Below are 23,332 nucleotides of genomic sequence, written 5' to 3' on the forward strand. Positions count from 1 at the left end.
GCCAGGTTGTAGAGTATCACTTGACAATTGTGTTGCAAAATCTAAACACTTCTGGTGTTCTGCCCATTGGAGAGGTATTAATTCTGAAGTCTTGCTAAACAGCTTTCTGGACAAGTCAAAATTCCAATTCATAATGGAATCCTTCTGAAAGGGATATTCTGACATTAGCAGGTCAGAAGCAGGATTCCAGGTCATAGTAAGGATGTCTGTGGAGACATCAGTGCTAAACAGAGGAAAAAAAGTTATAAAGAGTGGAATTATTACTAGAAGAACCAAGAACATCATCATGAGATCTGAATCCATTATGTTCCTGTATCTTGTGCAGAGTTCTAATTGTCTCGTCTTCCAAAGGATAGTGGAGATTGAAAAGGTACAGAGAAGAAAAGCAAGGATGATCAGATACAAGTAATTACTTCCTTGCAGGGAATGATCTTTTAGGGTTAGAATTCTTTAATCTGAAAATGAGGTAACTAAGGGAGAATGTGATGGTGATGAGTGACCTGAAGGGGTACTGATTTTTCATTGTGCGAGTGTGTGTAATACATCCTGTGTGACCTGTGTCTCCTTGATTTTGCAGGTGGTCGAAAAGCTGATCCGAGGTTTAGCAATGGAGGACAGCCGGAATATGTTTGCGCTCTTTGAACATAACCAGCAGGTTGACCATGCTGTGGAGAGTCGAGTGATTGTGGCTGATATCTTGGCCAAGTTTGAGAGGTAGAAGAATGTTTCATAAAGTCTTTAACTCCTAGTTGGTTGGAACCCTGGATTTCAGAATCCAGGGTTGCTTTCATATTGTGAGTTGCATTGTGGACATCCCAGTACCATGGTGCTTCTCCTTACTATTTTTTTCCCTTCTCATTCTTTTTCCTGTCTTACAGACTTGCTGGCTCTGAAGAAGAGGAGGAGGAAGGGCAGTGGCAACTGTATTTTAAGCTTTATTGCTTTTTGGATATTGAGAATGTTCCCAAAGATGGGGTGGAATTTGCCTTCATGTTTGAGCAGGTAAGCTCACTCTGGGAGAATGATTTGGTTTACAGGGTGTCAGAAGCAGACAAGAGTATACAGAAAACTGGCTTGCCTTTCATTAGAAGTGGGGATGGTGGTTGGAATTAGTGCATTGGATTTTTGCCTGGAATCTATGAAGCAGATATACTGTGAAGTTCTCTAGGGAAGAGGAGTATTAGGAAAAAAGCAAGAAAAACTAGCAAAGGCTTAAAAACTGGAAGACCAGTTATCAGAAAATGTTGTAAAAATTTATCTTTAATTTTAAAAGATAGAAATTTGCATAATGATTCAAGAAAAATCATTAAAAGTAGCTGCTTGCAGAATATAAATGTAAAGAAAACTGGAAAAATCTAGCTATCCGCATATTAGCTTACAAGAACAGCACATCCTTACAGTGTTACCAGAATTAACTATAAGTCTTCTGGGCAATTTCTTTTGGTTAACAGAGAGGCATTAGAGGAGTACTACAGACAAACGAAAAGACAATGTAGTTGAGAATATTTATCTGCTGTGTAGCCTTTTTTTTTTTTAGAGTCATTGTACTGCATAGCACAATGATGCTGGTTAGGTCAGATGTCACACTGGGATGAAAGTGCCTTGCATATAGAGATGTAAAACTGAACTGACTGGAGCACCTAGCTGTGTGATTCATCCCATCTGTATCGCTTCTAATGAGCACTGATCTTGCCTCAGCTATTGAAGATTATTTAATACATGTTCCTGGCAGTCACTGTCATAAAGACTGAAGATAGTCAGATGGATGGTATGTACATCACAGACAGTGGGTCCCTTCTTGAAATGGACATCAAATATTGTTAATTACAGAATATCTAGGAAATGGTCAGGAACAACACATCATGGTGCTCTCTGGGAACTCAGTTGTACAAAACTCCATTGACAAGGCTTTCAGTCTACACAGCTTTAACTAGCAAAGAGAAGTAACAGTGGGAGAGTAGATATTACCTAGACATCAGATGACAAAACCCCCCTATAAATAGATTTCACAGGAAAACAGGCAAAGGGAAGCAAGAAGATTTGGGGGAGATATCAGGTGAAAGAGGAAGAGGTGGAAAGTGCTTATGTGCAATGAAACTGAGGTTGAGAGTCTTGAGTTTATTATATCTTGAGTTAATATATCCTCCACCCAGGAGCTATAGCTGGTACAGCACAAAACAAATTGCCTAAATTCCAGTCTCTCCCATCTGTTTCAGACCTAAAAAGTCCTCACTGTAGGGCTTTCTGTACAGGACAGGAGCCCCTCAGAGGTATCTGTCCCATCCAGGCCTGCAGAAAGAGGTGTTCCCCCCACATCAACCAGTTGCAGACTTTGACTTATTTATTACAATGTCTACTCTGACCTCCCGATTAATGTCTTTCTTGCTGGGATCAGCAGATGTCATAGGAATCTGTACACGGGTCCAGCTGTGAATAAAGTGTGCTTCTGCTTTCTAATGAGTTTGGGGGACTTTTTTGTTTGTAGGCTCACGAAAGCCTCATAGATGGTCATTTTCCTGCACCAGAGGACACTCTGCAGCGCTTAGCAGCTCTACGGCTGCAGTATCTTCATGGGGATTATTCCAAAATAAGTTGGACCCTTGATGGAATCTACCCAGTTAACAGACTGAAATCCAAAATACTACACTCAACAAAGAGCAGTGGCACTACCAGTCATACTCTGGAGAGGAGACGGACCAGCTTCCTTGAAGGGACATTGAAACGCAGCTTCAAGACAGGGTCTGTAAAGAAGCAGAAGGTAGAAGAAGAGCAGATGATGGAGATGTGGGTAAAGGAAGAGCTTTCAGCTGCTCGGGCAAGCATAGCACAGAAATGGACCAAGCTGCAGGGACTCTCTCAGCATCAGGCCATGGTGAAATACATGTCCATCATAAAGGAGTGGCCAGGTTACGGGTCAACACTCTTTGATGTTGAGGTGAGCAATGTATAAACTCATGTAACTGCTGCCAAGGAAAGGCATCACTCTGGAGAACAGATTGAGCTGTGTGTATCACATTGCTCAGCAGCAGAAGGGAGTTTTGGGAACTGGATGCACTTTGCCTTAGTAAGCTCAGGGTAAGCAGCATCACATACCCAAGAGTTGTGATGTGGAGAGCACAGAGCAAGCAAACTGGGGCATCTTGGGAAATGAAGAGAGACAATGGATTCCCACTTCATTAGAACAATGGAATTGTTGGAGGGCTTAAGAAAGTGGTGGTTAATGAAAGCAAAAGTAAAATGAAGCTCTGTTGTACTTACCAGCAAAAAGTGCAATCCTGTTTTGCAACAGAAACTGCTCAGACTGGGTCACTTGCAGCACTGTACTCAGCCTGCTAAATTAGGAATCCACAGTTCCAATTCTATCAGTTTTGGTGCTGCCTAGGTGGATCACCATGGGAAGTTGCTTGCACTAACTATATTATCCATAAAATAATAACTGGGACATTGACTTGCTATGTCACTTTAAAATCTGATGAGAGATATTAGCTTATACAATTATTTATTACTCAACTAGTATTTTACTCCCAGCCATGTCACTTCTGAATCTCTGCAGCAGGAGTGTCTCCCAGATACCTGCTGCAGACATTCTGGTTTTTGTATTGGGGTGTGAGGAGTTGAAATGTCCTATAGGAGCTAGAAAGAGAGGGCTTTTCCTTGAATGAAAGGTGTCCACAGCACTCAGCCGCATTTATGCAAAAGGTCATGTTTCTCTTTCTGCTGCAGTGCAAGGAGGGTGGATTTCCCAATGATCTCTGGCTTGGAGTCAGCACAGAGAATGTGTCTGTCTACAAACGAGGGGATCCTAAACCACTAGAAACTTTCCAGTATGAGCACATTGTTTTCTTCGGAGCACCACAGCCTAACACCTTCAAAATTACAGTGGATGAGAGAGAAATGTTCTTTGAAACATCCCAGGTAGGTGAAAGCATGAGACTTGCTCTACATACAGTTTTACTGCCACTTTAGCTAGGCTCCAAGGAATAGACAGGTTTCTATGCAGGAACTCTTGCCTAGTAGACTAGACAGTCAAGGGAGAAGATGAAGGGAGCTTAAGTCTAAAGGTCATGGCACCTCTTCTTGAATGCAGGGATAAACAGGAAAGAAATATGCTGGTTAGAAACTGAAGGAGGCTGAATGGTCTTCCAATGCATCGAGAATTTCCAGTTCTGGATGCTCATCAGTGTGCCTGATTTTTCCATTCCTTTCCAGTAGATGAATGGGGAGTTCACAAACTCATGAAAAGAAAGTTTAGTAGCATTAAAGTTGCTTTTCTTTGAGTCCCAAATCTTGTATATTGCTACAACAGAGCACAAACTTGTCAGGCATTTCTTTTCTTACTGTCATGTTCACATTTAGTATTGCATGCAAAATTTATTGTGCCAGGACTTTGGACAAGGGGCACCTCTTTCAGCAAACTATCCTGTATGCCTCAGTGGAATGAGATTTTTAATGTGCTTACCCTCTGTGACTGTGGTCTCTCTCCAGGTGGGCGAGATAATAAAGATCATGAAAGCATACATCAACATGATTGTGAAGAAACGCTGCAGTGTCAAATCAGCCACCAGTGTGGACAGTCACGCTAGTGTCTGGACTAGGTGATATGAATGAACTGCCACAAGAGAGAGGCAGTAGTTTAGTGATGGGTATTTGCAACTTGCCAGCACAAGTGTAGCAAAGATGTTTTTTTAAGAATTCAAGTGACTACTGTATTTAAAACCTGAAGTGACATCTACAGTACCATAGGATTTGCACCTCTGCCCAAAGACTTTAAACAGTAACAACTGTTAATAATACTAATGACCCAAACCTTTGTTGCTTGTTTGATGAACAATGTACCTTAAAGAAGCAAAGTCAGAAGCATCCTCCTTCTCATCTGTCTTCTCTGCTGCTTTCACCATTATCTGTCATACTGGCAGAAAAATTCATAAGAATCATTTCTGCGTGACAGGAGACAGACAGACTTAAGCTTCCTTCCTTATGAATTTTGAACATGCAGACATCTGGGATCATGTGATCACAGTATAGTCTGCTAAAAGAATATTTGTTTCTTATTTATTTTGCAAGCAAATCTGAAATATAAGTCACTGTGGTTTTTTTTCTTCAGGATATACTAATGATCTGATCTGGTCTTAAAAGTAAATGCCATTGTATAATTGAAGCCAAGTGGTCCAATGGAGAGGTCAAACCCTACAAGAGAGAGCATTAAAGAAACAAACAGAAACACCCAAGGCGATTCTTTGCCTTCCAATAAAATTTCACAGGTACACGACTGTAAAAAGTGGCACTTTCAGTTAAACTACTAAATACTCCAGCATAGGAGAAAATCTTTGGCACTAGCACCACTGAAATAGATCATTAGGTGCCATTTTGGGCACGTTGTAAGCAGCACCTGTTGCCTAAAAAATAATGACTGCCTTTCCCCTGTACAGCCCAGGAGGGGAGATTGTATTAGTAGTGTTTCCAGAACAACTGCTCTTCACAAACTCCAGGTTTTAGATGGAAGTTAGAGATTTATGGTAAGCAGCCTGCCTGCATTAAGATCCTTCTTTCTCTAGATGGGATTTAAGGGTGACTGGGATGCCTGAACTTTAGTTTTACGTGAACTGTTTCCTACTGAGGGAATCAGTGTCTAGATAAATTGTTATTGTCAAGATTTTCACTTCCTCTGTACTTCTGTAAGCAGATGCCAAACCCTTCATATGCCTCCAACCTTTAACAGGAACTGTTTGCATCAGTGAATCCCCAGATCCCCCTCCAGTCTCCTCTAGGTTCCTAGTCTACAGCAGAACTCGACAACAGTGCTGTTCTGCGAAAACAACTGCTGATTGGAGGTTTTTATAGCTACCTGCAATTTTAAGGAGAATTTCTTTCTTCTCCATGAAAGATGACAGTCATCTTCAGTCTCTTGACTTCAGAAACTTGATTGCATTGTTTAAAACAATACTCAATATCAGACACATCATAAATTAGTTGCATTAGCAAACAAGAAACCTGGTAGTGAGCCTTTTTTTACAACCCTTGTCAAGTCTCAGGATCCCAGAATGCAAAGGCCCATTCTGTTTCCTAATGAAACTGCAGAGCTGCATGTAATGTGGGCCTTGTTCCACATTTAAAATTGGCTGTCTCCATTTCTGAAGAAGTAGCAGATGGAAAGGAAAAGTAGGACTCAGTATGAAACAGGTTCCATTCCGACTCATCATCGGATCGTGCCATGTCACTAATACTGTGTTGCAGAACACTGCAGTTTTGAAGTTGACAGTACAAGAAGAAACACTGTACATAACCCATGCTCTGCTCTCATTTCCACTACACTGCAGCATGTGCAAACACTGAGCACTTGCCACATGATCAGCCTGAGATGATAGCCACTGCTGTGCATCATATCTTCAACCAGAGTTTTGCCTTAAATAGCTTTACTGAAGATCTTACAAACACCCCCTTGTTGTCACGAGGAATAAAGAGATGACCAGGTCACAAGTAGAGAGAAAAGGAATGCAGAGGCAACCTGAGAAGCAAGACTTTGTATTGGTCTGTACACTGATTCCATCTCTCATGTATCAGACTAGCCTTGATTATCCCTGTCATATCTCTGCACTAGCTCTGTGTTCTGGCTCTTGGGTTGCTGCAGGCAGCTTGAACCCACTTGAAACATAACTCCCATTACTATTTGTTGTAATTTTGCTTATTTCTATTACAGAATTCCTTCTTCTGTCTTTTTTAATTTGTAACTGGCTTTACAAGATGAAAGTTTAATAAATTATTGGATTGCACGGGCTGTATTCACTCACAGGCATTGTGTGCCCATGTTAACATGTTTTCTTGGCAATCTCAACACTTAGAACTTGTAAGTGAAAAGTAGGCATCATCAGCATGAGGAAACAACATCTGTCCTCCCAGAAGCAAATTTTGCCTTTGGGGTGAATTACAGAAAATAGTTTGCTGCTCCAACAGGGAAGGTTTGTTTCCAGCATGTGCCATTCTCTCTGGTGCTGAGTCACAGTTGTGGTCAGTGGGGGATGTCCCACTGGTTCTGAGACAGCTCCATCCCTTCTCTTCAGCACCTCCAAAGCCACTAGTAAGAGAAAATCACTTTAGCTGAAATAAGCTGCTATCTGCACTTCCCACACAAATAGCATGACCAGGGGCATGGTGCTCACCTAAGAGCTTGTGTCACTGAAGTGATAAATCTGGACTGGGAGCAGCTCAGCTGTTGGCAACACAGACAGACCATCCCACTAGCAGACAAAAGTTCCCTCAATCAATGCATAGGTATGGAAACCAAGCAGTGATGCATCATCCCCATTAATATGCTCTCCTATATCCCTTGGCCAGATGCTCTGAGAGTCTTGGGACCCTGGAAATCATTCTATGCAATTTCATCTCACAACTGTTCACAGATTCTTTTTTTTTTCCATCTTTATCACCTTGCATAGACTTTCCAGGTCTTTATTTGAGGGTGGAACTGCCCCTGCTTACTTCAGCAGTTGCTTTTCTTACCTCAGCTATTACATTCCTTTCTGTCTCCTTCCAAAACCACACTAGCTCTGCCTCCTTTCTGCTTAGGAAGCCTTATGTCACACACACGCAGCTGCTGCTTGTTTGGGTGGAGGAGGGAGTCAAAACCAAACCCAGGCTGTGGGGTCCTCATGTCTCCTAAATACCCCTCCTATGACAAAGCATGTCTCCACCACATTGGGATCTGGCATGGCCTGTCCCTCCTACTCACTGCCTGCTGGGCTGCTAACTGAAGCTGAATTTTTTTCTTGGTGGCAAACTCGAAGGCGAGCCTCGGTCACCATGGATTGAAGCAGAGCAAGCTAGTCAGTCTCCCTTCTGTGCAGCTGTCAAATTTCAAACTGCACTTCTTTCATCATGACAACAAACATGCACTGCTGCAGGTCCAGCATGACTACAACAACATGCACAAATGCATTAATGACTGGTAGCTGTGAATAACCACCCAAGGTGGCAGCCACCTAAGGGCCTTCTCTTGCTCCCTTTCTAAACCTGTTTGATCACTCTGTCAGCATGATGCCCGGTCCCTTTGGGACTCCACCCTAGTATTTCTCTAATGGTTAATTGAAGTTTGAATATTCTAATGTTTATTTGATATGAACTACTTTCATGTCAATTTATAATCAGCATCTACACCATCAACACAAAACTGTTTATATGCAAAGACATAGCCCCTGGTAAGTTGTATCACAAGCTCATGTGTCTAGTTATTAAACGAGTTTGGCTTTAAACTTCAAATGTTTATTTACACCTTGTCCTAAAACACACAGACCTTGCCTATGTAGGCTCTATGTTCTACCATTATGCTGTGTATTGGCTTGAAAATTACTTGCACCCCTAGGACCTTTAAGCAAATCCCTCACACATGAATACAGCCCCCACTGTAAAATATAAATTCCTAAATTACTGGAATACAAATTTGCTAGGCTCCTGTCCACTTTTTATACCAGAGATTCCTAATGCCACAACTGGATATACACTTTGGCCCCATGCCACTGTCAACACAAAGGTGATTGCCAAGAACTCGACTGCAGTGGAAGTCACTTGCCCCTACCTGCCTGTTCTGTGCTGGTCATGCTGCAATGCTGCATGCTGGCTGGGCTTCACACCCAGCAGGGAGGGCTCCATCACACCCTGTCCCTGGGCTCTGCACAAGTATTTAGGTCTGAATGCAACCCAGAGCAAACACATTAAAAGTTGGATGATTCCTGATTCTTGGCAGATGTTTACTACCCCACACTGGCTTGGGCAGTCTGGACAGCCAAAGAGCACAGCTGGCTGGTAGTGGACCCAGCCCCACCTCCTGCCCACACTGCACCCAGGGACCCACCTGGGGCCCCTCTGCAGCCTTCAGGCACTGGTCCCAAGCATGTGGGTGCCTCTGGCCTTCCCCAAAATGCTGTGAGGGCTCAGTTCTTCCCATAAAAGCAAACACCTGTAAATCCTGAGTGACTCTCAGTGAAAATAGTGACAGCCTTTCAGAATAAACTCAACCAGCTCTGTAACAGGTTAGGCATTAGGCACAGTTTTTCAGGTCTACTAATGAGGCACACAAATTAATAGGAACAACTTACCTATCTTGTTTCTTTCTCCCATTAGTGTGAGGCTGAGGGCAACTCAGCTGCTCCATGTTTGTGTCTTTGGCAGGGCATGCCTGTGGGCACAGCAGTGTTTAAACCGGGAGCCATCTCCTCCCAGGTCCCCTGGGACGGTTGCATCTTGGCAAGTGGCCATCTCTGAGCAAAGCAATGCAGAGGAAAGCCTGGGTTTAAGTACTCGGAAACAGAGCTGGTCCTGCAAGGTGAGACTGGTGTGGGGTGTAAAGATGCTGAATCTGCATGGTAGGAGACACCCTGCTTGAAGAAGGAGACATGTGGTGGGAGTCCCTCGAGGCTGGAAGAGGGAAGAATTGGTTGTTGTCCACAGCAAACTCCTCATTATTGTGTCATGATGGGCCGAGGTCGAAGGAGCTGCTATCTCCATGGGGCTGTAGGATTTTGCTCGCAGAGAAGGGGAACAGACACATCCCTGCAAAGGTTGTGATGTCATGGTGTTACAGCTGTCCGCAGTGGCTGTTCTGGCCCTTTTCCTGTACCCTGTGGTGATGTTGGGCTGTTGGCAGTGCTCATCCCACACATTTCAGGCTTGTGGCTGTGCTCACGTGGTTGTCACTCCATACAGGAAGTGGTTGGTGCTTTCTGGTCTCCTTTCCTGGCAGCTTGCACTGGTGTAAGGCTACTTGGTGGGCTGTCATGTCTGAGGTGGTGTCTCCATTTGATGGCTTGCTTGTCAACGCTGCAAAGCTGCTATATGAGAGAATAAGTACAAAGCAGAACGGTGGCCACAGGACACCACAAAAGATGGAAACTTCAGAAACCAGCCCTTTTCCTCCAAGCCCTGGGTAAATGTGCCTTCCTATTATCCATACACCTGTATGATTCACACTCTCAGTTAACACAGGATGCTCTTTAAATACACCCAGATGATGTTTATGAAAATAAGGACATTTCAATGAAAGAGAAAGCAGTTCAGTTGCTAATAGCGATGACATTCCATCATTGCATATTTGTAAAATCATCGCAACCCACTACTTTCTAAGTTTGATTTGAATATGCACACCAGACTTGCTAGCTTTTACAAAGTATAAATACCATGGTTTTGTACAATTATCTACTCTACATCATCTAAGGGGCCAGGATAATGAAGAAAGCAGAGTTTGAAATAATTATTTTGTATTGCTGAAATTCTACTTTTGTAAAAGTCACCTTGGAGTAAATTATTCTATTTGTGCTGAAAAGGAGCAAACCCAACAAACAACTGTTGTTCTGTTTGTAATTATAGCCCCTTCTGCATTGGCAAAGAGAAATCCATAAGGACTTACAGTCTGTGTTGCATTACTGTGCAATCACAATAAAAACCTCATCTGGTATCCTCCTCCACCCCCTCAAATCTGTTAAAAATCTTAGTTACTGACAGATATTACCATAGAGTGCATAGGAGTTTTCAATCTGAAAATGCCATTGTCATGGTTTAACCATAAAGGAATATAACCAAGATAACATCATTTTATAATGGCATTTAAGCTAGGCACTGTTTGCAAGTTAATTTGCTATTAACAGAAAATTGCCTTCTCTAGTGCTTTTTCAATTCTCATCTTAAAACTCCAGAACTAAATGGGAAAGGTCCATTTGAGTGAAAATTGAATTTTACTCTCTAGCAGCCAATCTCCTGTTTTTCCTAAGCTTGGTTCTTTAGTGTCATGCATAGTTATCACTTTAAAGCTGTACAAAGTCTATTGAAATTGGTCAATAAGAACTTTATGTACTTCTTGACAACAGAATGAATTTGACTAACTTTTAGAAATCTCAGTGTTACATATCCCACTGTGCTCCATGCACACAGCAACAGTGTCCAAACTGGAGTTCTGACTTCTAGCAACAATAATTGCAATGTTTGGTCTTTGTTTATTTGCAGCCACACCAAAAAAAATATCACTGGCAGGCCATGGAATTTACTTCCTCCTTTCCAAAATGTTTAGATGTATAACATATGTCCAGAGCAACAAGCAGATGGTGCATTTGGTTTAAGGGAAAAAATGCTGAGAAGTACAAAAGTATCAGACCCAAAGGGTGCTCATGCATAAACACTTGTTGATTTCTATGTCAATTAAGCTATTGATACAGAAACAGTGTCAAAATAAAAATGCTGGCTAGTCTACTGGCAGAAGTGTAATAATCTTTCCATGATCCAGACTTAGGGGACTGGGCAAAATTCAGGAAGAGGAACTGAAGTTGTACAGTTTTTGCCTAGAGCTACCATAGTTGGCAAAGTCTGGGATGACGGAGTTCTAGGATGTTTTCTCAACTCCATTGCTCTAGGACCTGGGAAAGCACTTATCTGCTGCCTTTACCCTGTGCATCATCTTCAGTTTTAAGATTAATGTTTGTGAAGCACTGACCTCGTCAGTCATCTTGCACAACAGGACATTTCTCCCAGCAAACCATTACTGGAGCTAAAAATAACACTGTCCCTTGACCAGCAGTTGCAGATTTTGGAGGTCTGGAATGCAGAGTTCAAATGGGACTTAAAATAAATAAATCTCATGCTTCAACTGCAAGTACCACTTGGCTGAAAGTAATTTAACTTTGCCCACATTTTATGAGGAATTATGTTGGGAGCCTTTATACGCTGCTTTGGAGTTAACTTGGGCCTCGAGGTGCTAATGAACTATACCTTGAGTAAAACAAAAAGGCACTGAGGAATGCTCCCTTACTGAGTAAGCCTGAAGCAACTTGATAAAAGCTAGGTATAACCAAGTTTCATGATAAGGTAAGTTTTCAACTGCAAAAAGAAAGCTACCAGCATTCTTTTTAAATACATCAAAGATGTTCATTACCTCTAAAGTTTTTGTATTGTGGTAACACTTACCTGCTTTAATTGTGACCACAGTCCCTGTGCTGTGTGCTTTCTTACCCAGTGATTAATGAGCTGTGCCTTGGCTCTGGTAACTGCTTCCATGGAAATAACACCAGTGTAAGCAGTTTAGTGTCTTATTTAACTTTATTCTTTCAATAACAATACTGCTAAATAATCTTTCTGTGTATTCCACCTGACTAAGGCCATTGTGCTTACTCAAAAAAAATTACCAGTGATTAGACAACTTGGGTATGATGAAACAGACACGAGAAATGGGGCCTTAAAAATTATTTACATCGTTCATAAGAATAAAATATACAATTTTTAATAAAAAGTATATATCCCTTTGTGTTGAATTAGGATTTTACTACTAATTGCCACTTCCCATTTCAGATTCACACCTAAAAATGCTCAAAGTATAAACATCTATAAAACTAGTAAATCTCAAAACATGGGAACTTCTAAATAATCTCCCCACTTATTACTGTAGTTAGAAAGAGACAATAACCCACACTTTTTTTAGTCCATTAAGTTAGAATTGATTTGGCAAAGCAGTTAGGCATATAAGCTAAACCAGAAAACAACAGGAACCAGACTTGGCTGCGTTTCAAACGCTTCTCATGCCAGGCCAAGTCAAAGAAGGGTTATTTTCATTACACAGTAGCTAGCATCATAACTACTTTTTCTACAAGTTACCTCAGGAAAGCAAATGCTCACAATTGTGCCCAAAGTACCAAACAAACAACAAAAGTGCTTATTTCTTTGATCAGCAAACTACCACAATGGTTCCTTTGCTGTGCCCCTTCAGGCTGCTGTTCTAAGAGGCTCAGAGCAGTATCTACAAGGAGTTCTCTATTCTCAACACAAACGATAAACACTTGCTCATCAAAGTAGTGCAAACAGAACAAAGAAAAGTGCCATCAACATAAGTAAACTGCAGGGGGAAAAGGCAGTTGAACATTGTGATCTCGCACTGCTGCTTCAGAGAAATCAGTAGTACTCTTCTCAGCACGTCAGACCAAATGTATTGTATTCACCACCTCATGCCACCACCACGTGCAGAATGGATTTGGTCTTTTGCATATCCTCCTTCATAAAAGTAAACATGTCTGATCTTTGTACTGTGCATTAAAAAAGGCTAAAGATTTTTTCAAAACATTAACCAATCAAATCACTGAGTAATTAATATATACAACTCTCTTCCCTTTTTCCCTTCATAGCTTTCTTTGGAGTGCATAGAAAAGGCTACAGTGACACATCACATACAAAACTCAAGTTTAAGTCTTATGCAAAATACTCAAGTATTTCTAGCATATATGTACACAAGTTTATTTACCATATATTCTTTCTCACTCTTACTTTCCTTTTTATCTTTTATCTTGTTTCTTGGACAGATGACATATTTCACCTATGAAGTTATAGGCTGGTAGCTATAAAGTTAGGTATTTAATCCTAGTATTAAATTAGAGTATTGGGGGAAGTAAATTTTAAGCGTATTCATTAAAGTGATATTGCATGAAGTATTGTTGGCATTAATTTATTCCATTACAAACTCTTTCCTGTAAAGAAAGAAAATACTGTGTTTCTTGGACAGATGACATATTTCACCTATGAAGTTATAGGCTGGTAGCTATAAAGTTAGGTATTTAATCCTAGTATTAAATTAGAGTATTGGGGGAAGTAAATTTTAAGCGTATTCATTAAAGTGATATTGCATGAAGTATTGTTGGCATTAATTTATTCCATTACAAACTCTTTCCTGTAAAGAAAGAAAATACTGTAAATTAAAAAATACATCAGAACTCTAGAAACCTTGAACCTTAAATGACTGAGGCCAAATGTAAATAACTACCATCAACTTGAATAAAAATTGCACTTGTATATAAATGAACAAACTTTAGCCCCATTAATAAATTTCTTATTACTTTTCCAAAAAGAAGTAATAAAATATCAAGTATCTCATTTTTTATGGCTTCACACAGTGAAGTTCATGCTTAAATTGCCCAGAATGAAGTTTCTCAATAGCTATCTTTTGTGAACACATCATCAGTTTCATCATCATTCATCCCTCTTTGGTAGCGCACAGAAGAGAAGGCACTCCAGTGAAGACGCTTCTTTTTGTAGAGATACCATACCAGTCCAACAATGAAGACTAAGATAATCAGCAGGGCAAATGCTACAGCCATGCCAGTGTGACTAGAAGCTGTAACAGAACAAAAGACAAACAGTTATTCTTTAAGAGCTTTGGCAAGAATATTTTGTCATGGGGTTGACACAAAGGTAGCTATACACCAACACCACACGCATTTGGTTGAAGTCAAGGCAAATGGTTTCATCATATTAATAGTCTTCACTTAATCACATTGGAAGTTAGATGCTGATTCATATGGAAACCTACTAGTTTATTTTTGATCATTCTGTTGTTAATTTACTAACATTTAGGTTGGAAGAGACTTCTGGAAGTCAAAAAACCTGCTTGCAAATGCTGCATTCATTTGGAGGTTTGTATGCTTCATAGATCTAATGAGATCCTGGACTCTCTCAGAATAGAAGGTAATTACAGTTCCTACAGACTGAAAAGACCTTGCTGAGGTCTTCCTTAGCAGCATGAAGTTAAATTTGTTTCTGCATCTCCATTTCAGTGAAAATGTATACAAAAATCAAAGATTCCACTGCTTCTCATGAACTCATTTGCTTAATACTCAGGCAACTGCTTTCTCTCCTGTACAATGCAGAGTATGAGGAAGTAACATGAGGCCTGAGCCTTTTTCTGGAGCTATGGGGTGCCATTTCCAGAACACCACAATCTGCAGTACCTGTTTACTCAGCATCTCTTACAAGCCGATAGCTCTTTCTGATTCCACCTACACAGACTGAACCATGACAGACACCCTGTGGTAAGAAGCAACAGCAGCTACTCTGTGCTCTCTTTGAAGTGGACATTTCAGTTCTATCCTTACCCATTGAGTGGATAGTGGGAGCCAGGAGAAATAAATTCCTAGACAATTTGTCTCTGAATGCAATTTTATGGCTAAACAACAACAGAAGACTCTTACTTAGGCAGAGGTACTTGATGGGCTGTTTTGTGAATTGCACTTCCTATTATTTCAACACAGACTTTACACAACCAAACCAGAAAAATCCTGAAAACAGTCTTCACAAAATCTAGCCTCTGCAACAATCAATTATTTTGATTTCTCCTTCTGTACCTAAAGGAGCTTTGCAAACCACTCTGCTTTGACTACGATCGCAGTCAACTCTGGACCACATGCCAGTTGTGGACAGGATAACGCTGCATTTTTCATTGACTTCTGCAGTTTTATTCTCCCAGTTGACATAATTAACTGATGAGCCATCCAGCCAGCTCAGGGACTGACCTGTTGGGGAAAAAACATTGCTTAGTTTAGATCATCAAAACATGTTACACTGCTACCCAGTGTCATTCACAATTCAGTGATTTCTTTACACTGCTAAAAGGAACAGGGCTGACTCCCACATATTAAAAGCAGTAAATATGAACACATAACTTTTAGCCATACCTCTTCTCTAGAGCTTTAACAATTGGTGCATTTGCAGCTTAAGCATTAGGGACTGGTAACAGTGTTGGGGAAAATAAATTTCAGTGACTCTTGATCACCTTAGGAGTCCCACAGGACGAGACTTAACAATGAAGTCCAAAGGTCTTTATAATGCTAAACATGGGATTCCAGCCTCAGACAGAAGTTACTGTAGGTCATCAATACTACAAAACTACTTTTATTTGAGGATTTATGCATTTGTATTTACCACATGAAACCTTCACACTCAATACATGGTTGCCACTTCTTACCCTTAGAGCTCTCATCCAGGCCAAGCCACACGTTCTTGGTGATGAGAACATGTTCCTTTATGTGTGTGCTCACAAATGCGTTTTCTTCAGCATTTACTATAGTCAGAAGGGTTGCTGAAGGATCTAAGGGGCAGAGGAAACCAGACAGAATTGCAACTTAGAAGATTCTTCATGCTGCTTGTACAGAGTTTTCTGTGGGAGCAATTACTATAGGAAAAGTTTTGCTGAGCTGAGGTTCCAAAATTAGCTCCAAGTAACCTGCAGAATAAAGACATGAACCTCCCATCCCCTAAAATACAGCAGATAACTGGTTATTCAAGTGGGTTATACAAAATAAAATGGAAGTAAACTTGCTGCACCTGCAGACTACATCCATGGAAGATATCAAAAGATATGGCCTTAGAGAATTACCACTCTCGTCCAAGTAATAAGTCCTTTTCAAAAACACAGTTGAACAAAAGGTCAGCATTTTGCTGAGTGAAGTTAATATCTCAATCCATCCCCTCATTGTGCCTCAGATTTTTACATACAGTTTTACAGTAATTAGGGAATAAGAGGGAGGAAAGGGTATATTAGAGACATGCTCAGAGTGTATCAGTCCTTTCCTAGTACATATGAATAATATAAGCCAGAAGCTTAATTTAGAGAAAGTTCACTTTCTCTTCCCACTTTCAGGCCAAGTGGGACTCAACAGAATACTGCATCCAGGACTGGGACTACTCTCACTTTTTCATCCTAAATAGTGAGTTCAACTTCATACCGTAAAATAATCCCACAAAAGAAAGTCATGACAGTCACTAAAATCTAAGTTAAGGTGATTAAAACTTCTGCTTTAATCATTCTGTTGGACATTAATAATTCTGTTAACTGACTGCTTAACATCACCTTCTACAATACAATTAACTCCCCATGTAGCCTAGCAAAGAAGAGAGAAAATCCTTTAATTTGACATAAAATTAAGGGGTTTTAGTGATACTATGTGCCTTAATATCTACAAAGTACATGTTTTGAACCATCTGATAGGTTAGCAAGCAGCTACTGCAAGGATGTAATGCAGAAGCAGTGCCAACAGCACGACCTTCATACACTGATAAAATATTCTCCTCCGAACTGTAAGCCTTACATTTCTGACTCCTCTACCACTGGCTAGCTGCATTTTATTTGCAGATACCCACGTGCCAAACAAGCTGTCAGCACATTTTATTAAGAATTTTCTCAGATATTCAAAGATAAAGCTTGCTATTGCTTTTTCTGAAGAAGCATAAAACTGGCAAAGCTGAAGTAAAACCAGTGTAGGTTTTTTGGCTGCTGGGTTTTATTTCTTCTCAAAGAGTGGACTAAATTACTAGTTGTAACGTGATAGAGTCTAAACGTACCCAGTTTCTGGCAGACTCTCTTAGCTTCTTCCACATTGTATATTGAAAAATTGTAGAACGCCATGTCAAATGCGTAACAGTGATCCTTATACTGTACCCACTGCAGGGTGCCACTGCTCTGTGGGCATCCTGGGGCTCTGCTCACTTGCTTTGGCTGTAATTGTCTCTCTGCAAAGACAAAGAAATTGACGTAATTTCCACTGCAGCAGCTTAAGCATAGTCTCTTTGGAGTAACAGGGCAGGAAGGACTACTACTCCTATGAACAACCTTATTCATTCAGCTTACATTCCTTCATGTGTTGTGGATGAATTTCTATGAAAATGAGCATAAGACAAATCCCAAAGGCTTGGGAACAATTTTTTTTCTTGCTTTTTTACTAGGTTTGGAAGTTTGTTGCATGTAGTTGATAAGTATTTTGGTTCAGAAAAAATATATACATTTGATATTCACATCACAGGTGATCAAGGAGTGACCACGTTTGTTTTAAGCCTTCACCATCGGAATGGAAAGAATTAATCTCTCTGAATCATTCCTGACAGACAATCCTTCTTAAAGACTGAATCAAGTGTAGCATTTCAACCTTCATTTCTACTTCTAAATACAACAGGTAAAGACAGAATACACAGGACAACTACATAAAACCTTAAAAATAACACTTACGGTTTGTAGGGCTGTAGCAAATGGCACCTTCAGCAATATTTGTACATTTTGTACGGTTCCAAGACCCTTTAGTATCCAAAATAATGCAGTTCTCAGTAGTATTTGAGTTTTCTAATTCCCAGGGATAGTAGTCAAAGTCACTTCCATCTGACCATTCAAAATTAGCTTCACTTCCCTAATTAAAGAAAAAACACAGTTTTTAAATCACGTATGGTCACGGTTTAAATCTTGTTAGTCATGAGTTAAGTCACGTAGCAATATTTGTCCCTTGCAGAGTGATAACTTAGAGTTCAGGTGGCCTCATCTAAATCCACAGTAAATAAATGTACAACATAGTTCACATTTTCCAATCAATTCTTAACATATAAATCCTGATTATTTCTAGGAACTGAGAAAGTGCAACATGTTTGCAGGTTTAAACCATCAATGTGCCTTGCTTCATTCTATGGGGAACGCTTTACTTAATTCCATCCTGCTGTTTCATTTAAGCAGTCTGCCTTCTCTGCTGTGAACATTACTGCACATGTTGCAAACTGCTAATCTCTTGAGATGGCCTCAGTGAATAAAGATGGGCAGCCTGGGAATGGTTTGCAGTGCTAGCTCCTACTTCAGATACATTCCTGGAAATCCATGACAATGAGGAGTCAGTTGTGGAGGGACCCACTCAGGACACAGGACAGGCAGAGGTAGCTCAGGTATGCATAGAAATCACACACCTCTGCAGAGGGGTATTCCTGCCAACTAACTACTATGCCCAGGCCTGGTGATTAGTGAGGGGAGCAGCGTCAGGCCCACAGGCTTTTGGCTCCATGCTTAAGCAGACAGAGGAGGAAGATGATCTGCAGCTGCCTCTTGCTATGGCTCCTGGGAGAAGGGATGCATAACTTGCTCAAGAGCCAGTTCCTGACCTGCCTCGGAGAGCCAGCCCTGACCTGGACTAAGCAGGTTCCACACAACCTTATCTGTATTTGCTAATGGAATCTGATTCTACAAAGGGCCATAAAGTCTGAAGCCTCTAAAGGTAGCAAATCACACTTCCTTGTGCTGCAAGGAATGACTGTATTATTTTGAAGTGCAAAGGATTTGGAAAAAGTATCTTAATGTGGCTACATTCACTAAAATTTAATATTAATATATGTTCACAGGATTGAAAAAGGAGGTAGTAACTACACGGAGAAGAGATTCTAAGAAACTGAAGAAAAGCATCAGAAAATATTTCTTGGCCAAACTATTATTTACAAGCTGTTACTGACCTCACCAACAGTACATACTTACATCATGAATTGACAACCCAAGCCACAGAGGATAACCATCCTGTCTGACAATATCTTCTAGAAATAACTGTTGTGATTCACTGTGAACACTTGCTAAATCACTCCTGTTTTGCTGGCATGCTCTCAGTGCCTCATACCATGTTAATTTTTTCTGAAGGATCCTGTACATTCTGTCTCCATGTGGAACAGACTCAGGCAATGGAAGCTTGTGCTGTGGGGGTTCTGTTTCAAAGAGTAAGAACACAACAAGTTCTGTGCCCTTCTTTCATGTTACTAAGAAGATACAGAAAGTATTAAAACCCATCTATATCAATGTAACTCAAGCATTAAAGTGTTCAACATAAGCAATTTATATCAAGTACATTTACTTTTGCTACTCTGCTCTGAGTAGTTGCTGGAGGAACACAGCAAACACATTCCTCCTGATCAGAGAGTATTAGAGCAGCGATGCAGACTGACCACATAAACCCAGATGCTGCTGGTAGCTGTGCCATGGGTTTCACTAAAAGCAAACCCAAAGCCTTGCATAGCAGGAACTAGGACTTAAATTATGGCCCTCACCCAACTCTCCAATACCACTTACCTCTTTCGATTTTACAGGCGAGAATACTGTACATGTTATAGTGATTAGCATGCCAACTTTGGGAATAATTATAAATATCCCAAAACCCATCAAGATTTACACCAGCAAAAAAACTGTTCTTCTTTATGTCAGGTCTTCCAAGCCTCCAGTTATTGTAAGTCAGATGAGTTTCATCATACCACTTGAGAACTTTATCTGTGGAAAACATTGTGTATTTATTACAACACTAGCATTTTGTGCACAAATACCATTTAACTTGGATCTATTAATGACATGAACAGATATTCACTTTGGAAAAAATGCACTGACACTCTAAGTTACTCTAAATCTGTTCCATATCCAGTGCTATATATATTAGCATTATTCATCCTGGCCATTTTAAGTACTGCTTTCCAGGGACATCAAATCTAGACTAAACAGAACATATTGGTTCTAATTATCACTCAAACAGAGATCACATACAGTTACTTTCTGGTAGAATATAAATGCAAATATAAATTATTATTATACATTTGTATGCAATTTGACTTCAGTTATAAACTGAAACATGAAAGAAACACGTACTTAGGGCTGCAAACATTGTATCCAATCCAGTTATTAAGAAAAAAAAAATCCTGTAAATCTTACCACTGTCATCATAAATCACACCGAGCCAGACCCACGTAGCCAAACCACTGAACGAACGAAGCTGCTCAGTAACAAAGACATTCTCCTCTTCATCTCTAACACTCAGAACAAATGCTTCTGAGTCTGTCGAAAAAATTTTTACATTTTTTCTTAGGAATTCACCTTTCAGTTACAAAATAAATATTTTTTTCTTATTATTGTTGGTAATTACTACAGATAGGTCAACAGTGTGCAAAGGCTGGATCTTAATAACATAATAACTAAGTGAACAGTGTGAAAAATTTTCAAATATATTATCAATAGTGTTTCCCTGGTTTGGTGGGTAAGCGAAAGATATCAGCTCCAGAGACACTGTGGCTCCTACCATCACTTCAAATTGTATGTAGTAAAAATTATCTGCATAGAACATAAAAATATCAGCATCTTTCATGATTTGCTTGAACTGCCCTAGTAGAGAAACGGTATTAAGACTGAATTGAAATCAATTCACAAAAAATACAGTTTCTGGAAAGATGCATGTCTGAAGTGCCATAAGCAATGGTTTGATATACGAAGGAAGCTGTTCCTAAGCTTACACTTTATTCAGGATGAACAGAAAAAGCCCATGTGCTTTTCTGAATCGGACTGTTCTCAGTTTGTTTACTTTTTTCACCTAAATGTTTCACACTCCAAAGGGCAGGGAGAACCACGAAGTAAATGTGATTGTACAGCCAGAATGTTTCTAAGGGCTAAAAGCTCCCCGTCCTGTTTAAAACTGGCATATTATAAAGAAGAAAGAAACAAAACAAAACACAGAAACAAACCTTCCAGTTTTTCAGATATCTGAGTTCAGTAGCTCCTAGCCATGTCTCTTTCTCTCCAACTCTCCTACCTATGCTCTGCCACTTTTTATCAGTGTAGTACAAGGGCAAACAGTATCAGGCAGTGGAACACTAATGCATATTTTCAACTGCTACCTTTCTCAACACTGACTGCTGTCATTCTAGGACAGTGCCTCAGATCTAAAACTCATCTCCCTTAAACTGATCTAAGTCCACAAATACCTGTAATATGACAAAGTACTTACTCATTTTCCTGCATAAATGATGAGCTTCTTGAGATTTCAGTTCTCTCCATCTATTTTTTGTTATCATAAAAGTGTAACAATTGTTTCTAAATGTTACCCAGGGTGTATTTTTAATCTTATGTGGGCACTTCACTTGCGTAGCTTGTTCTTTTTCAATCTCCTCTAAAGAAAGAAAAGACAACATTCAGGACATGACCTCCTAACAACAGCTAACCTGACACACCACAAACCACTTTCAAGTACCATTTAAAAACATGTAATACAAATTAAGTGCCATTTTCTAAATGTGTAATCCATTGCTGCTTTCAGTTTCCTCATGGTGGTGATTTTTTTAAAGTAACAAAAGCAGTGGGGAGTTCTGCTGAGTAACACAGATGCTTACAAATTTTCACAACTGTTACATTATATAGGTTTAAGAGTAAAATCCCTACATTAAAGTACTAAGTATGGGCCAATAACTAAAAGCTCTTATTGCCTCTTGTATGAAGGCAAACCACCATAACAAATAAGCTGCTTTATAGATAGCAACACATCTTAGTTCTGTGGTTTAATCTAAAATTCGAGGAGTGAGAAGGACTCTTCCTGCTGTTGCCTAGAATGCGCAAAATGATATCATAATGCCACAATTTACTGTGACTCAGGATGTACATCAATGGCATAGCTGTGTCCCGTCATGTTAAAGAAACCAAAATGAAGTATAGTGGTCTCATAGGGAAGAAATCTGAAATATCTTCTTTTTCTCAAGGATACATAACTATCACAGCACTTGCCTGAAAAAGACCCTAAACTGTCCTGCTATATCCCTGCCTGTCTTGTTATAATTAGTAGACATTTTGAAGGGTTTTGTGAACTGCAGATGACTAATTTACACCTTTCAATTCAGTGTCTATCTTCTTTCTTCTCCTTATAGTCAAGTACCTCCTCCCTGTACAGACTTCCATGTCTGATGAGATTTCAGGAGGTCCCAATATTAAGATGTAAATAGTACAGAGGTAGCTGAATCTTCTCCCACATGCAAGTGGGAGACATTGGTATGCAGCAATCTTAGAGAAGCAGTGCAAAGGTAGAATCAGTTGGCACTAAGAAGGGTACTGTCTGACACACTGCACCCATGATCAACTTATTTCTAAGGACCAAGCAGATAAGACCAGGCACCCATGATCAACTTAGATTTCTAAGGACCAAGCAGATAAGACCAACAGGTGCATGCCTCCTTTTTGAAGCTGGTTTCTTTTTTTCACAGCATGCAAATCAGCCTGTCTGACTGTAAGTTAAAAAAGTTGTCATTTTGACATTACAAGCTGGAATCGCAAATATGCTTCATAATAAAACAAGAGTCAGCTTTTATAAATATTATACTAGGATACATACTTTCCGATGCATAGCAAATAGCACCTTGATTTTCAGAGGCACAGTCAGAAGTTCTCCAGAAGCCATCAGTGTCCAAAAACACACATTCTTCACTTGTTTCTTCAACATCTTCAGACCAGCGACTGAAACTAACGTGTTTCCCATCCATCCAGCCATAATGTTTTCCACCCTAGCATTGTATAAATAAAAGGGATGAGCTTACATAGTAAAAAATATTAGGTACAGAAAATGACACGATAATATAGTTACACTAGACATTTCCAGTGGTTCTAGTGAGAACTCTAAGTGTTGAACTGCCCTTGTGGTCTGATCTGCTGCTCACAATTTAACAAGCTTTGTGAGTTCAGGTTTTGCAGTTGCAAAAATATGAATTAGCTAAAGCGGATGGTAAATTATCCAATTGTAATGTTAAACTACTGGGCTTATGAAGGAAGGTCTGGCAGTGAGATGTCCAAATTGCATCATTTGCATCTGCCAATCAATTGTGGCTATAATTACCTGGTCTTGGAAAACTAGTAATAACTGAGAATAAGGCCCAGCCTCAGTTACTCCACACTGAGTTGAAAGTAATCTATTAAATACTTAATTCATCTAATACATCAGATGCATTCCTG

The 23,332-nt window shown here is 40.0% G+C and overlaps 2 protein-coding genes across 2 annotated transcripts in view; one reads left to right on the plus strand and one right to left on the minus strand.

Annotated features, from left to right (window-relative positions):
• The window catches only part of LOC103801251 (unconventional myosin-X-like), a gene marked incomplete at its 5' end in the record, with an annotated part of 23,213 nt that extends 18,353 nt beyond the window's left edge, over nucleotides 1-4,860 (plus strand). The window contains 5 exons of the mRNA XM_009073659.1: nucleotides 578-714; nucleotides 879-1,002; nucleotides 2,486-2,935; nucleotides 3,724-3,915; nucleotides 4,486-4,860. Coding sequence (XP_009071907.1) covers nucleotides 578-714; nucleotides 879-1,002; nucleotides 2,486-2,935; nucleotides 3,724-3,915; nucleotides 4,486-4,599 — 1,017 coding nt within the window. The remainder of the gene's footprint in view (nucleotides 1-577; nucleotides 715-878; nucleotides 1,003-2,485; nucleotides 2,936-3,723; nucleotides 3,916-4,485) is intronic.
• Nucleotides 4,861-13,949: 9,089 nt separating this feature from the next.
• LY75 (lymphocyte antigen 75) overlaps nucleotides 13,950-23,332 on the minus strand; it is a 40,707-nt gene continuing 31,324 nt past the window's right edge. The window contains exons 26-35 of the mRNA XM_009073660.1: nucleotides 22,719-22,887; nucleotides 21,348-21,509; nucleotides 20,282-20,404; nucleotides 19,655-19,849; nucleotides 19,073-19,293; nucleotides 17,794-17,972; nucleotides 17,137-17,300; nucleotides 15,761-15,883; nucleotides 15,141-15,308; nucleotides 13,950-14,134 (exon numbers count right to left, since the gene is read on the minus strand). Of these exons, the coding sequence (XP_009071908.1) occupies nucleotides 13,950-14,134; nucleotides 15,141-15,308; nucleotides 15,761-15,883; nucleotides 17,137-17,300; nucleotides 17,794-17,972; nucleotides 19,073-19,293; nucleotides 19,655-19,849; nucleotides 20,282-20,404; nucleotides 21,348-21,509; nucleotides 22,719-22,887 (1,689 nt within the window). The remainder of the gene's footprint in view (nucleotides 14,135-15,140; nucleotides 15,309-15,760; nucleotides 15,884-17,136; nucleotides 17,301-17,793; nucleotides 17,973-19,072; nucleotides 19,294-19,654; nucleotides 19,850-20,281; nucleotides 20,405-21,347; nucleotides 21,510-22,718; nucleotides 22,888-23,332) is intronic.

This window comes from Acanthisitta chloris, unplaced genomic scaffold, assembly GCF_000695815.1.
Source record: "Acanthisitta chloris isolate BGI_N310 unplaced genomic scaffold, ASM69581v1 scaffold30314, whole genome shotgun sequence".
In the NCBI taxonomy this organism is placed as follows: domain Eukaryota; kingdom Metazoa; phylum Chordata; class Aves; order Passeriformes; family Acanthisittidae; genus Acanthisitta; species Acanthisitta chloris.